Here is a 16,536-nt window from a genome sequence, read left to right on the forward strand (position 1 = left end):
TTGCCCCCTCTTAAAAACAAAAAAAGAAAAAAAAAAAAAAAAAAAAAAAAAAAGAAAATACCAAAAACCCAAACAAACCACTTACCTGTGCCCAGCTCTGTGAACAGAAAACCCACATACTTGAATTGAAGTCAGCTAGGGAAAAGTGCCCAGATAAATTCAAAGCATTAATTGTATAGTAGAATCCCGAGAAAGCCTATAGAAAAGGAGATGACAGGCCTGTTACTTTCAGAACTACAGAAATCCAAAGCAAGCAAGCAAGCTTAAAAAGAAATGCTGTGTTTGCAAACCTACCACAAAATTCCCTTTAACTTTTGGCTGATATATTCCATTAAATGGACAGTCTTCTCTGTCTCTGCAAGCAGTGAAGTTAAACAACAGAGAAACCATCTCCTGGCACAGACCTGGGTCTCCTGTTCCATGGAAGTTCACGAGTTGGTTTGGGTGGTAATTTGCCGGTCTCAGAGACTGTGTACAAAGGCTGCCAGAGAAGTACTTCATCGTTAATGCAGTATTATAATTCTGAGGGTAACACGGATTATCCACATTGGAACTGGTGTTTGATTTCTGGAAAAAAAAAAAAACACAAACAAAAAACCCCAAACAATAAAGGCTGCTCAAAAGCAAGAAAGACCTAATTTGACTTTAACTACGGGAATCTTTTTAAACCATATATGCATGTATTTTTGTTCTCTTCTCTGTCATGGCTGATTAGTACAACATTGGTGATCACTGTAATTCACAGAAACTCTTTTCTCAGAAAATCATTGGCAAGACCAGCAAAACACTTACAGGTCTAGCTGGGCCTTTTTGTCAAACGTTACGAAATGCTCACCAATTTTTAACAAATATGAAGATCTTTGTATGAAACCTAAGTCCATTTGTCCACAACTAAGTACAACAGAGCTCTTATTCGGGTCTTCAAACCCCACCAAAGGGAAGTGAACACAAGCCTAAGAACCTGCTCAGACAGTTACTGAACACCTGCAAGAGCAATATAGCAAAGGGTCTTAAACAGACCTGGAGCAGCAATGCTAGAAGCCTTTTCTCAGCTTCGTCTCTCCCATAGCACTGGAAGCTGTGAGTGTAGACATTGTAGTTATAACCATACAACTTCACTTGCAAGGTGCTATTAGCGTTCTCTTGAGAGTCGTCTGGGATAAATGATATTTGAGTGGAAGCTCCTCCAAGATCCAGTGCACCCATAGTCTCTTTTCTGTAAGGACGGACCCATGTCCTCCAAAGGTTTCTCTACAGATAAAAATAAAAACAAGGCTAATTAGAAATATCATCTGCTTGTCCCTTCAAGCCTTTCTACTCTTCACTTAAGTTTTTGAGATTTTTCCCCCCCTCTTTGTCCTGCACCTTTTCTAAAAAATCTGAGGAAAACATGCAGATGTTTTTACATAAGAGGGATGTACTTTCACAGAGTGAATTTATCTCGAAAGGAATGGCGAAAGGAATGCAGCGTAGCTTTCGGCTCAGAGGACAGCACAATGATCAAAGCACAGGACTAGCCAGCTGTACTAGAATGCAGGGAACTGAAGTCCAGATACCCATGAAATACTGAACAAATCTGGGTGGAAATAGTATGAAGATTTGCTTGTTTCAAGGGAAGAATAATTATTAAAGGGATAGAATATTAAGAGATCACACAGAAGAGTGTGAAAATAGAGTGAAAACCACAGAAAAGTCAAATGAAAGCTCCATCAAAGTCAAAAGAACAAGGACTCCTACCATGCACATTTCCTTCACTGAAACTGCAGTGGTAATAAATCTTATCCGTTCAGCTGGCATTTTTCTCTATTACCCAAAACATCCCCAAATTCTGTATTTGATCTACACAGTCCCAGGCAGAATATAGATTTTGTATGATTATCTATCTCCGTATTTACTGCAGTATTACATACTAAGCGTGATGATATGAATGCATACACAAGAAGGGAAAAGAAGCTTTATGGGCTAGCAAATACACTCACAAGAAAATCCTACAGTGAAAGATTCCCATTAGCAGCCCCTAGCAGAATTTGACTCTCAGACCATTGTCACAAAAATGATGAAAACTTCTCTCTCCTACTAGTGATAGGCCTTCTCACAACTCTCTATACTAAACTGGCTCCACAGTGTCTTGCAGTCCCTTCAGTAGTCCTTATGAATCTGCCATGTGGAATTTGATATTTGGATGATTAGAATTCATGTGGTGGAAGACTGACACCACCCTGAAGTTCATGATGTCATTTTTGTTACATGAAATGCACACAATGAGAAAAACTCTTCTGGAACGCGTGATTCCAATATCATTTTCCTTAACTTTGCAAGAGTCAACAACACATTCACTATGAGCTATCGCTCAGATCACCAACAACTAATTTCTGCTTATTAATTGCCATGATCTAATAGGAACCATTCAACCAGGACAGCTAACAATACTCAGGGGTTTGGTTGAAATTTCTTTCAACCTAGCAAGACTATCTGGAAGAAGTGCAGTTAACAGAAAGGGCAGCATGCTACTGCCATGAATGCAGATGAGCAGTTGTGGATCATCCTGGTACAGCTTTCACTGGGAATGAAATTATACTGAATATCTATATACAAAAAGGGATCTTCCAACACATTTGACTCCAAGACCAGGATGTATGGGGCTCTGAGCAACCTGATCTAGTTAGATGATTCTATGACTCCCTCTCCGCTACGAGGCTCCTGCCTGATCCTATTCTGAGTTCAAGGACAGCATAAGTCTCTTTATATTGGCATCACTTTGTCTGCACCAGACAGTTGGTATCACAGCCCACTCACTGCTCATAGCCTGCAGCTTTTCAGCAGTACTGGAATGAACTGTATACAAGTGATTTCGGGCTCAGCTGAGGCACATTTGGCCACATCAACTTAACCACCTGCACTGCTTCAAACAGTCTTGTCTGCTTAAGACAAGTGAGCCAACACTGCCGAACAATTTGGAGATCCTAAGCTGTGCAGATCCTTCACCAGTAGAGCTGCAGGGACAGCAACCACCTGAGGAAGTCACAGAAAAGCAGAACATCTTTAGTTGGCACCACTGTCAAGCCAATCAACACCTGTCATAGTTAACATACCAATGCATTTGAGAGCAATGCAACTTCTGTTTCCAGGCAAGGAATAGGGTATCTTTCAGGAAAGAGCCCTGTCTTGTGGATCAACAGTTTTACCTTTGCCATATCACATTCCTGTTATACTATATTCTTTGATTTATCTTCACTTTGTCCTATTACTGCCACAAAAAGTCCGTTATATATTTCAGCGCAAAACTGAAAAGTTGTAGCTGTTTTAACAGGCATGCCCTCTCAAACTTCTCATTTATAAGAATGAAACAGAAAATAAAAGCATGCAGTTTTTTCCACACACCTCTAAGAAATTGCCCATTAAATAGTTGGCTGTTATCCATCCATACACCCCTTCCTCTGGCCCAGTTATGATTTGCGCACCCCTAAATTCAAAAGGTTGTGCTCTGAAGTAGTTTTGAATGCTTGTAAGGACTTCATTGGCTGCCGTTTCATTTTGCAACCTAAGCAATTCACAAAAGATGAGACACTGAGCATCTGGAAAGGCAATTTCACATGTATTGTTCACTGACTAGCAATTCAAGAGAACTCCTACAATCACCTAATTAAAAATAGACATTATTTCCCTAAAGGGGAAGCTCACGATAGGGAACAGCCAAGTATACAGCATTGTTTCAGCAAGCAACTTTCCCACTGTGTACAAACTTTATCATACAAGTTCACGGGTGTTTTGTTTCTTATATGTACTTTTCTTTTTAGTGAACTGAGTGCTTACATGACAGTTGCTGGTTAGAACAGTCCTGGAGCCTTCCTTCCCACTCTGTTTAGCCACAAAACAAACATAAAAAGCCAGTTTGTGCTAGGGCTAAAGCCACAGACCGACCCCAAAAGCCACATTACACCACATTCACACTCAGAAAACTCTGCTATGTCTAGCTTTAATCTGCCTTTGCTGCCCACGGATACGCACAAACATTATCTGTTTACATAACACTGAATTTTAAGACAGATATGGAAGAGAAAATTAAACTCCTGCCTTCTCCAGAATAAATCAAGCATTTCTTTTCAATATGGCATAACAGAGGATTTTTATACAGCCCCACTATCCCTATCAAAAAAGTTAATTAAATTAAATTGGCTGGGCTCCATTTCCTTTTGTGGTGGCCAATTTCCAATGGATAAAAATGCGCTCAGTACATTTTTCATATTCTGTTTTCACAGACTGCTATGCTAGTACGCATACAGAGGAGTCCAAGTTTCTGCCATACCTCAGTAGTCTCATGCCAGCTGTAGCCCCCAGATAAACAGAAGTGTTTTTATGCAGATGAACTGGTATTCTCTCCTTGACTTTATTCAGGCAGTCATCAAAGGGTTTGGCAAGAGCTCCAGGGTTACTCTCATAGCTGGATATACCAGGGCCTAAAAGAGAACAAATAGACTGATTTCATTCTGCTTTGCCAACTACAAATAAGCCCAATTAGCAACCAGGTGTTAAGAGGAAGGTATTTCTCCCTTCCCTCTGTGATTGCCAATAAGGATAGGATGGTTGAAAACTACAAGTGCTTAAGGAATCAGCAATGTAGTGACTGCCTCAGCTGTGGGAAACAGAGAAGATACTTACAAACTGCTCGCCTGGATTTCTGTGTGTACACATATACATCTATAGTACCATAGAGTAGAGCAAGATATACAGTATAACCACATACCAACACAATAACAGCAGTGCTATATTCATGGGGAAATTAGGTTTACTCATGGCAGATGCTGTAGAAAATAGTATGTCTAATGAATGTAAAATTTCTCTGATCTACTGAAGCACAGAAAATCCCTCCTTGCACAACCTAAGACAAAGATTTCCTAATCTGGTTTGCCACAACTGTTGTGGACACCATGGCACCTCCACAGCTCATTGCTCTCAACTGAAAATAAAATAAAGAAACTTCTGCAAAGAATTGCTGGTGAAATTTCAAGATGCACACAAATGGTTCTTGAAGTCATAGAGGTCCAAGTCTAGGCTGGTGCATGGACTACTGAGTATTTCACAGCTTTACAAATTTCCAAAGCCTTCAAATACAGGAATGAGAGTTGCTGCATAAGGCGTAACTATTTGAACAATTAACATCAAAGTCTTTCCTCCCTTGCTCAACACTCCAAGGACCAGCAGGACCTCAACTTGTTCAGGCTCAGCTTGGGTGTGAATAAAAACATTCCTTACTAAAATTCCCTATCTGAGGAGGTTGCACAGGGAGAAATCCAGACATTCCCATGAAGCCATTGCCCCACAGAGAACAACTCTGCCAGAACTCCATCTAGTTCTCCTATAATAGCCATCTCTCTCACAACCTGATCCCAAGCTAAGCAAAAGGTGGCTCTTTGCAGAATTAAAATGAGAAACCATTTATGTTCAGCCACATTGATTGATAAAAACAGAAGAAAAATATTTAAGATTTTACAGACTCCACACTCCACCACTCCCTTTTCCACAGTATGAACTTAAACATAAACTTCACCATGTTCACAGCCCTGGTTTGGAATAAAACTTTCTAAAAGTCTTAAGTCTAGCACAGGCAGGCCTGAAGCTGGAAGGAAAGCTGTTACAAGAGGAAAACAGAGCAGCAGCTGCTGTTGCCTCACACTCCCTTGGTGGCAGCAACCTCCGTCTTCCCAGTGTACAGACAGAGCAGGTTACAAGGCCGTGACCATTTTGTTCTGGACAACTACCTGCTTTGCTGATGCTTAGAGCCTGACCAAGACAGATTGACTGCAGAAAGGGTTTTGATTTGGGGCTGGCTCCTACACACATGGGCAGAGGTACCTAATAAAGGCAGAAATGAAATCATAAAACCCCCAGAGAACTTACAGAGTAGTTGGTCATCTGACTTTCAAATTCAGTAGGTATGTGAAAGTCTGCCTCTCAGTATGCCATCCTCAAACTGAAGTGCTTAAGGCTATGTTTAGAGGGTCACTGAAGAAACACTGACAGATGCGTTCACCACTGGCCCCCATGGCTTAGTTTGGGGCCTCTCCCATCAGCCCTCTGTCTCCTCCAGTGCAGAGTCACCCAAGACTGGAGCAGTGAACCCTGGTGATTTGGTACACTGGAGGATGAGGAGTCCAAAGTTGTGCTAGGGCAGGTTTAGGTTAGACATTAGGAAAAATTTTTTCAGTTAAAGGGTTGTCAAGCATTGGAACACGCTGCCCAGGGAAGTGGTTGAGTCCCCATTCCTGGAGGTATTTAAAAGACAGGTAGACAAGGTGCTTAGGGACATGGTTTAGTGGTGGGATGGCAGTGTTAGGTTAATGGTTGGACATGATGATATTAAGGCTCTTTTCCAACTTGAACAATTCTATGATTCTACTTTGGTTGACCATGGTTAAGGACCCTCTGGACCTGAGCAGTTACAGCAATTTGGAATCCTCCATTTTGCAATTTTTTGTAGTCCCCAGAGGTAAACCAAAATCAAAACCAATTAAAACAAACTCACAAAGTACTCCCCTGTCATTTTTCAAGGAGAATAATGCAGTTTCTCTGTGCATTTTTCTCACACCAGAATTCCTAAAAGCAACATTCCTAATGAGTCAAGACATGAGCTAGCCAAGTGTACCCCCCTCACTTCAGCAGGCTGGCCACCATTCCTGCCATCAGGCGCACAAGAGTGCATTACTTCTGTGCACGTTATGCTTGCTTTCCTTTCCTTGTTCTAAAATTGCTAAGAATGTCTACATACATATTTAATGCTGAAGAAAGAAATGTTGGTGCTGTTAAGAAACAATTGCCTTCTACTCATCTCCAAGCTACTCATGGACCTCTATGGCTACATCTCCAGCATCGTATTTCCAGACACAGAGGAATGCAGGATTTTGCATGATCATGACTGAGAGAGAAGGAAAGGGAAAAATTCTCTCTGAACACCACAGTTATTATCAGAGATCAACAAAATCTGCACTGAGACTTCCTGAGTTGCCCCAAGGACTAAATATATACAGGGCCTGATTCTCTGTAGATCGAATTCTGTCTGCACCAATCATGCACTGGAATGGGGTAAATCAAGTTTAGCTACAATTTCCTCTTTCCGTGACAGATTAGAGCACCCTGCTGTATCAGTAACAGAAGGACTGATGCTGACAGATATAGACACAGTCTTAACAGTTCTTGCTCCCCAGCACTGAAGAGGAAACAAAGCGGAAAAAAACAGTATAAGCTTCCAGATAACCTCTTCTTGGAGTCTAGAAAGAAATAAGGAACTTCCATTTGAGCTCACCTTTCACATCGCACTTGAAGGTTTGGCTTACTATTCCAGTGTCATTTTCTTTTTCTGCTGGCCATTCGTAGACATAGACTGTAGTACGAGAGGAGCCAGCATCAAGGACTATTCCATACTGGGGAGAAACAAATAATACATTAGATCAAGAAACAAACAGTGGTGGCTTAAAGGCCCACATGCAGCTGTACTTATTTGCACCATCAGACACTTTATAAAATATATGCACAGTATATTTACAAGAGAGATTAATTCTAGTGTTAGGCACTTAGGCATGAATCCAACAGACAAGCACAGAATGAATCTGGCTGAAAACCAAAGAACATACTACATATCTTCAATAATGAATTCAGTGGGGATGGAGAATGCTTATCTCCTCTCAGCATCAGGTTCAAAATCCACACTGGCACACAGATAACACCATGTTAGAACCTGATTTTGCAGCAAGTTCATTTCCCATTATCCCAGCTACACTCCCTGGACACTGAAGGGTTTGATACCTAAGCACAGGCTTTAGATTCAAGGATGCACAAGGGATCCATAAAGCTACGAGCAAAGAGGTAAAGTACATAACAGTCCACCGTGAAAATGATGCAACAAGTCTGGTTCTTTTCTAATTGCCCCATAAACCTCTCCCTTTGAGTGGTTTAGGCAGTCCACCTGAGAGTTTGCCACTGAAAACAGGCTGTGCCAGAGCATGAGACAACAAAGAGGGGAAGGGAATCAATATTACCCCATGTTTATTTATGAAATAAATGAGAAATATTTAAGTGACTTGCCCAGGTCACTTGGACTCTCTGTGGGATTAAAGCACAGGTCTCTCCATCCCATTCCACTGCTCACCAGACCAATCTTTCCCCCTTTCCTATCTTTTATGGCAGCAGAAAACTGTTGCAGCTGGGAAGGCAAACTGCATAAGGGATGAAAACTGCCATTTTTTTAATCTTCTTTATGATCCCTGAAAATACATTTAGCTGCCCCCCTCTTCCAAAGTCTAACTGGTAGGAATCACGCAGCATAGGGTTCCTTTCTCTCTCAACTTTTTTTCCTTTAAAACTACAGATGCCCAGAAGCCTGACAATACTGAAAAATGAGAGCCTCCATCTGGCAGCAAGAGCCCCTGCAGCAGGCTGATAAATTTCATCCCACTGCCTTCCTGGGGAGCCTCAAGTCTGACCAAGAAAGATCACTGCAGTGCTTCAGGTGGCAAACCATTCAGGCTCCACACCGTGTCAGTTCCCAGCTTCCACTGTAATCCTACAAACTCCTGCCCCCCAAAGAACTACCAGCAGTACCAGTCTAGTCTGTTTCATGGAATGGTAGAATCATTTGGTTGGAAAAGATCTTCAAGATCATTGAATCCAATCATACCTGTCCACTACTAAGCCATGTCACTAAGCACCACATCTACCCATCTTTTAAATACCTCCAGGGATGGGGACTCCACCACTTCCCTGGGCAGCCCGTTCCAATGCTTCACAACCCTTTCAGTGAAGAAATTTTTCCTACTGTCCAATCTAAACCTCCCCCGGCACAACTTGAGGCCACTTCCTCTCATCCTGTCACTTGTTACTTGGCAGAAGAGACCAACCCCCACGTGGCTACAGCCTCCTTTCAGGCAGTTGTAGAGGGTGATAAGGTCTCCCTTCAGCCTCCTCTTCTCCAGGCTAAACAACCCCAGTTTCCTCATAAGGCTGGTGTTCCAGACCCCTCACCAGCTTCATTGCCCTTCTCTGGACATGCTCCACTTGTAGTGAGGGGCCCAAAACTGAACACAGTATTCAAGGTGCAGACTCACCAATGCCAAGTACAGGGGAAGGATTACTTCCCTGGTCCTGGTGGCCACACTATTCCTGATACAAGCCAGGATGCCTTTATTTCTCTTGGCCACCTAGTCCTAGAGGACTGTTATGGTAATGAAAATTGCATTTATATTTATCCAGATGATATTAACCCTAATCAACTAAAAGCTGAAAGGCTCCACAGATACTGTCAAACCACTATGCCATCAAGGTTCTGTTCAAGTATCTACTTTAGCAAATATACTTTGAGTGTATTCCCCGTCCTTGAGAGAGAGATGAGCAGTCTGGAGACACATAATACAGGAACAGTCAATGTGCTCAAGGGCTATTAATTAAATCTAGTCTCGGTCAGCTTGAAATGCCAACCATAAGCTTTTCACTTAGCTACTTTTAGAGCTAACTATCATGCCCAAGTGGAGCTGAAAGATAAAGGAAGTATTTTTACCTCAGCTAACTGTGGGGCTTTTTGACCTACTTCCATCCTCCCCTGCATTTCCCAGCCTCCTTCCTGATAGTAACAGATTTCCATCCCAAAGAGTAGTGGTACATTTATGTGAACCAATGTGTGACTGACAACTTTATTTTCTTCCTCCTCCTCCTCCTCCTCTTTTTCCTATACAGCCTCTTGTTTCCTTTAAAAGACATGTTCATTTTTGGAAAGGACTCACTCTTGAAACTCCTCAGAACTTGAGTTCCCTCTATGTGAACTGGCCCATGCAGCCTCATAAAGTGGTGATCAGTGAGAAGTGTGCCAGATGTTAAAACTAAGATTAATCTTTAATTAAGAAAACAGAAATGACAGAGGATGAGGCGTTTTAAAAGGGTGAGAGAATTCTACATGCCTTGTCTCAGCCTGCTGCCTAAGACAAACTGGTTGAATTAAAATGCTCCAGTGACATTATGTTTCTGTCCAAGTTGCAAGTCAGATCACCTTCGGCTGCCCTTTAAGGACAAGCAATGCCTTCCTGCTTAGAAACACACTGCGTGAGACTGAGAGCACAGCCAAACCCTTATCCTGGGCTAGCAGCCTTTAAAGAACAGAGCAACTTTTTCTCCCTCCTTTCTCCTCTACTTCAGCTTTCCCACTGAGGACTTCCATGATCTCTACTCAAACACCAGTGGAGAGAGAGAAAGGCCTGGTGATTCCCTACTACCCAAGAACTGCACCATCTAGTCAATGGACTAGATTAGTCAGACAAGACAGGGAGACAACATTAATCCAGACAAGCTTCGCAGTTCTGTTTTCTAGGAAAATGTTTATTTTTGTGTTTACTGTTGCCCAATGTACCTCCAACACAGAGGTGACCATGCCGCCTGCCAGCATGAAGTAAACATACCACTTTGCTTCTTGGGTCTGGCAGAATACTGTGACTACTGTACATGTTTGCCAGAAGCTGAATAAAAAACAAGGTAACAATAAACCAGACTTTGTGTCTCTAAAGGTGCACTCATACACCTTTTTTTTTGCTGCAGCTGGACTGACTAAAAAGAGACAACTACCCCCTCCCCTATCAACTGTTTGTCCTTCCCCTGCAAGAGGGTACCCCTTGCTCACACAGCTACCTGTGTGAGTGACAACTACCTATACTGTTTCAGAGGCAGTTTCATGCTGTTCACTCAACCAGTCTGGTTGTGGCCCAAACAGAAGGGATATTCATATGGAATGGCTTTGCAAGTACATCCTGAAGAGTGGTAATTCCAACACGGAAGCAAGAACAAGACCCAAAATTAATCACCTTTTCAGCCTGAATACCATCCTCATAGGAGGATGTACAGATGCACAAACCCTTAAAGCAGGCACAGTTATGATGGCTCACCTGCCTTCCCATCACTTTGGAAAACTGCCACGAGAAGCTAACAAGCTAAACCAGAGAAGATGGAAGCCACAAAAGTGGATCCATGCTAGAAGCACACTTCAGCTACATAGGTCTGAACTACTTTTAATCAAGTATAACATGTACAAACAAGGCAAGAGTTGTGCAAAATTCAGGTGTAGAAAACTGTAGCACCTGGAGAGGGAAATGAAAGAAACACAGCAATGAAGGGAAGGTTTTTTCTCTTTGGGGCTCACAAAACATTAGCAGACAGAATTTTTTTTGACTAGCACAAAGGTTCATGACATTCAGAGCTAGCATCATTTACAGTTCTGGACTTCTTCACAAACTGTGTCACTAAGGATGTTTGTGCTCTCTTCATCACCCTTCTGACTTCACAGTGTGTGCCAATGAGTCACAAGATCTTTCAATGCCCCAGCTTCATGCACACAGGCATGTCCTTCCTTCACAAATCACTGGCTGAATCTTCAGATAACCCAATCACCATGGAACCAAAATACTTAATTTTGCAACGACACTTTAAACCAGTGGTGTAGCAGATAATTTATCTCTTGAGCCACAAAGGAATGAACCTGGATGCTCTCAACGTGCATCCTGGGAAAGAGCTGTTACGCCACAGAGAACACAAATTCTAGTTATCCTTCAGTAGCAGTTTCAGTTTCATGGAGGAGAGCCAGAAGAACAAGGCCATTTGCAAAAAGTAAGTCTGTTTTCATCATGTTATTGCCATATTTAATTTTAATCAACCACTGACTTCAGGACCCTGCCATTTCCAGGCTCCATCACATCAACTAAGTACTGGAGGGTTTCACACTGGCATACCAACGTCCTCCCTCTGCTCCTGAAGAATTACTTCTTGCGAGTGTTAATCATTCACTGAGGACTACTCAGCATCTCAGGAATCAAACATAGGGTCCTCCAACATCAGCTGGGATTTTCTGCACTGGAAGGCTTACAGCCCAAAATCCAAAGCCAAGGCACCTAGCAGAGGAACTGCCAGTCTTCCTCCAGAACCAGCCATGAAGCTGTTGTGATTCAGGAAGCAAGACCTCCTCACCTAAACCCGCTCCAAATGGTCAAGGTGGGCCCGATGTTTGCTCAAAGAGTAAAGCAGACAATTTATCATTCTGAATATGAAACTGAATTAATGACAAACACAAGTGATGCATAGGCTGTCTTTTAGATAGTGGCTTCAGCCTACATGTCAGTCCAGTCTTGCCTTGCATGAAAATTGGCAGGATGTAAGGCTGCTGCAAACAGAGATTTGGGGCACAGCAGGGAGTAAACTTGAGGCACTGTCCCCCCATGCAAGATCCCAGCACACATATCCTGCCATACCACACGAACACATAAAACTGATATCAGAATACAGTTTTATCCCATTGTCTGACTCATAGACTACTACATGATTCAAAGACCATGAAGTGTAATGAGGCATTAGCCTATCACTATCAGTAGGTGAACCATCCAGTTAAATACATGCGCAGAGGGAAAGGTAGAAAGGACTTCAAAGAAGGATCTGACAAGGTATATATGCGTGTAGCTATCGTGGGAAAAAACCAGAGAACTCAAAATGCCAGACTGCACAGCTGCTCTAGAAGGTCAAGTTCTACAGCTTTGTCCTCAGTTGTGCACATCTCTCATTGAAGAATCTGCACACGTAGTCCAGCAGCACAAGGCAAAGCCTGAATTCCAGAGTATTGCCGTTTGTCTTTTCCACTTTGCTCCACCCCTCCTCATGAAGCTACTTTGCTTGTTAATACCCAGCAAGTCCCAACATGTGGTATGTGATAAAGTGCACACTTACAGCCCAAATGCTTTCAACGCACAGGAGCAGTTTGCAAAGATTTCAGCACAAACTTCCTAGCTGTGCTTGGGGGCAGAATTTAAACTCCAGGTATTTCCCACTTCAAAATTATTTCGAAATTATTGCCAGTCTCTGGCAAAAATATAAAAGCAGTGGCATATTCTCCTCATTTGGCCTTTCAGATCTGGAGAAGACGTTGTGTGATAGGCATCACAGACAGGGAACCAAGGAATGCTTTTGCTGCTTTGCTACTGATGCTGTGATCTTGGCCAAGTCTCTTTTTCTCTCAGCTTCAGTTTTCCCATGATGAAAGTGTGATTAAATATTAATTTATGACTGTAAGCTCATTTGAATCACCCCATAAAAATTAGTTTAGAAAGGAACATTATTAAATATCAGTTCAAAACATTGTTCTCCTTCCTTAGGTATTCTATGACTTACCTTAAGCCCTGGGGAGAGGATGTGTTGCTGATTTATCTGAATCACTGCAATAGCAATGACAAGAACTATGCTTAGGAGGAGGAACACTTGGGCAACAACACTTGGGGTTCTGGTGAGCATCCTGAAACAACAAGAAGGGACACACTTAAAGCATGTGAAAGGATTCAATGATTCTGTCTTAAGGCCTGAAGCCCAGAATCAGTTGAGACTCCTCATAAAATCTCATTTTGTCAGCTAGTTTACACTACATGAAAGTTCTGTGTTCTCCTCAAGAACTGCCTGGTATTTTGCTACCACTAACTTTTTATTGTCTAGAAGGGGCGTATCTATATTGTCATGCTAATGATGCCAGATTTCACCCCCAGGTGCCAGTCTGCTCATTTCAGTCTGCTCATTTCCCACAGTGCCTACATGTAGATGCACGCTCACCATCTCCCCTTGCCTCAGGAAAGGAGAGCAATGGGCAGGCTGGGGCTAGTGCGCACATCCACGTATGCCTACGACACAGGCACAACCCCAGCCATGTAGACACAATGCTGGCGGCCGCAGAGTACAGTTGGATGTTTCTGCCAGACATGCGAGGTCAGTGTCTGTAATAGATACAGGCTGCTTCAGCAAGAAACAAAGGAGGTTTTAAGAACATTAAAGTAGGCGTCTTTCTTCGAACTGCTGATGTGTTCATGAAGTATGTTTGTGCACGTTTGCATATTAATGCAAAGCCTGTTATTATCACTCTGTGCTACACGTAAAATATAAAATACACAGTTTAACTCTCAGATCTTGCAATGGAAAGTTACTAAATCTAAGTAAATCTAATGTAGTTATGTTAGACAAACCCAAAGGTGACATAAAGCATGCACAGTGACGATAAGGCTGTTTATATGTTCATATCCTCTAGAAACATTTTCTAGAATTCAAATGTGGTTTACGTTTCCTGTAATTTCTGTTCATCCTTTATTTTTGCACGTCCCTGGCCAGACAGCTCTTCACCCCAAAAGGCCTTGCAGTACCTCCAAGTACTGACAATACCCACATTAAAAATTCTAATGCTCCACAGGGGTGGAGGAGGAAAAAAGTGACTGGTGGGAGATGGCAAGCTTAGAAGTATCAGAGGAACATGAAAAGGAGAACTAACTTTCCTGCCTTTCTCATTTTCAGAAACCAGTTATTTTGGCATAGAAATATCAAGTTAGCCTGGTATCCTGGTTTCAGCTGGGATAGAGTTAATTTTCTTCATAGTAGGTAGCATAGTGCTGTGTTTTGGATTTAGTACTACAAGAATGTTGATAACATACTGATGTTTTTAGTTGTTGCCAAGCAGTGCTTAGACTACTCAAGGACTTTCTGAGCTTCTCCTGCTCAGCCAGGTGCATAACAAGCTGGGAAGGAGCACAGCTAGGACAGCTAACCCAAACTAACCAAAGAGCTATTCCACACCATATAACGTCATGCTCAGGGGGGTTAGTTGGTCAGAGAGAGGGAAGAAGGATCGCTGCTCGGGATGGGCTGGGCATTGGTCGGCGGGTGGTGAGTAACTGCATTGTGCATCATTTGGTTTGTATATTCTCTTACCATTCTCATTATTACTATATTATTATTTTCTCTTATTAAACTGTCTCTATCTCAGCCCACGGCTCTAACCTTTTTTTGCTTCCTGATTCTCTCCCCCACCCCACTGAGGGAGGGGGAAGTGAGCGAGCGGCTGCGTGGTGCTGAGTTGCCAGCTGGGTTAAACCACGACACCTGGCATGATCTATCCTAACTCCCATTTCCTAATTCTTCTATACCAATGGTGGAGTCTACCAGTGGCTGTTTAGGGCTGTCCTGCTGTTTCAGCAATTGCCAATGCCAATCTGTGCTGAGGACAGGAGCTAAAATGTGGTCTACAGTCCACAGCCACAGCACACTGGGTCAGCCCCGTTGTACCTGCAACACACGGTCTTCTCCTTAGCTTCAACCAGAGCCAGGGGTTTGAGGGAGAAGGCAGAACAAATGCTTCTTCACACAGTTTTCATATTCTAAACCCCACGGGTTCTTCAGCCTGTGTACCCATGGTCCAACACCTATGTTCTCATTCAAAAGAGAAGCAAGTTATTTGTTTTGTTCTGGGACGAGCTTCGCTCTGAGCTTTGCTCACCGCTGCAGCTTTCCTTCTTCGCTTTCTGATTTCTGTAGTGAAATCTCACTCAGATTGGCTTTTGGAAACTCTTCGTTTCAGCCTGCCACATCTCACTTCCAGAATGTCCTTTTTTATACTCATTAACCCCCTTTTCTAAATCCATATGGGCTCCTCTTTTACTACCAGTCTACTCTTCCAATACTTTCTTTTCTTGGCTTGGCAATAGCTTTATTATCTTAATCATCAGCCAGTTTTAAGAGAAAATTAACAGCCACATTGATGATTTATTTACTGTTGTCCATTACTTTACTACCCTCAGGCATTCAAACATCATGTACACAGTGCATAAATGATTGAATGGAATCTTGTTTTTTAGTATTAGAACATATGTTAACACCTAAGATGAATTCTCACTGTAACCTGTGGACGGTGTCAGGGCATACTAGTGAGAAGCATTTATACAGATCAATTCATGTTTTAAAAGAAATAGCAGATTTTAACTATACATTTATGAATAACCATCTGGATAAAATACTTGTCTTTAGGGGGGAGAGAAAAATTTTTTTCTTTAGCTTTCAACTGTACACAGAGTTATCTATAATTGTAAAGTGACTGAAAGAGAACTATCTGCTTGCAATATACCAGTCACTCCTGGATCAAAGCACTGATGTTCAGCACTGGAAATAAGAAGTCATTATCAAAGAAAAAAACACTCTGGGCAAATGACTCTTTAAAAAACTAAAGCATTACTAAAGAGCAAAGCAATAACCACTATTATTAACACTGAAGAACACCCATGATGACTGCTGAAGTATTTTCTGCTGCATCTGATTGTAAAGGGGAAATTGAAATCTTGGTTAGTTGAATTTCTCATGTGCTTCCCTAGTACCAGGATTTGTCTTCATCAGAGATGATTTCTCTTTTCAAAAATCTTTTTTGACAGGGAACATCTCTGAAGACATTCCTCATACAATCTTGTCCCACTGGCAATCAGGACAATTTCATCAGGGAATAATCTGTAAATCCTGATTTAACCAACAGCCCGTGTGTCAGAAGGACACCTTACACTCCATGCCCGCTTGAAATTGTCGCACAGTTGACATCTTCGCTATCTGAATTGTGCAAGATGCTGCAAGATTTCACGTAACGGGATCAAAAGCACAGGGCTGTTACTTACTTTTAGCTACGCTCATCTAAGTCTCACACACATTCCAGGCAATGCAGTTATACTT

At 42.2% G+C, this 16,536-nt stretch overlaps 1 protein-coding gene across 1 annotated transcript in view; it reads right to left on the minus strand.

The window, feature by feature from the left end:
* ENTPD3 (ectonucleoside triphosphate diphosphohydrolase 3) overlaps window positions 1-13,305 on the minus strand; it is a 16,206-nt gene extending 2,901 nt beyond the window's left edge. Inside the window, exons 1-7 of the mRNA XM_009640169.1 lie at window positions 13,186-13,305; window positions 7,301-7,418; window positions 4,307-4,457; window positions 3,382-3,541; window positions 1,021-1,251; window positions 295-567; window positions 86-196 (exon numbers count right to left, since the gene is read on the minus strand). Of these exons, the coding sequence (XP_009638464.1) occupies window positions 86-196; window positions 295-567; window positions 1,021-1,251; window positions 3,382-3,541; window positions 4,307-4,457; window positions 7,301-7,418; window positions 13,186-13,305 (1,164 nt within the window). The remainder of the gene's footprint in view (window positions 1-85; window positions 197-294; window positions 568-1,020; window positions 1,252-3,381; window positions 3,542-4,306; window positions 4,458-7,300; window positions 7,419-13,185) is intronic.
* Window positions 13,306-16,536: the final 3,231 nt, after the last annotated feature.

The sequence above is a fragment of the Egretta garzetta genome, unplaced genomic scaffold (assembly GCF_000687185.1).
Source record: "Egretta garzetta isolate BGI_Z169 unplaced genomic scaffold, ASM68718v1 scaffold96, whole genome shotgun sequence".
Classification (NCBI taxonomy): domain Eukaryota; kingdom Metazoa; phylum Chordata; class Aves; order Pelecaniformes; family Ardeidae; genus Egretta; species Egretta garzetta.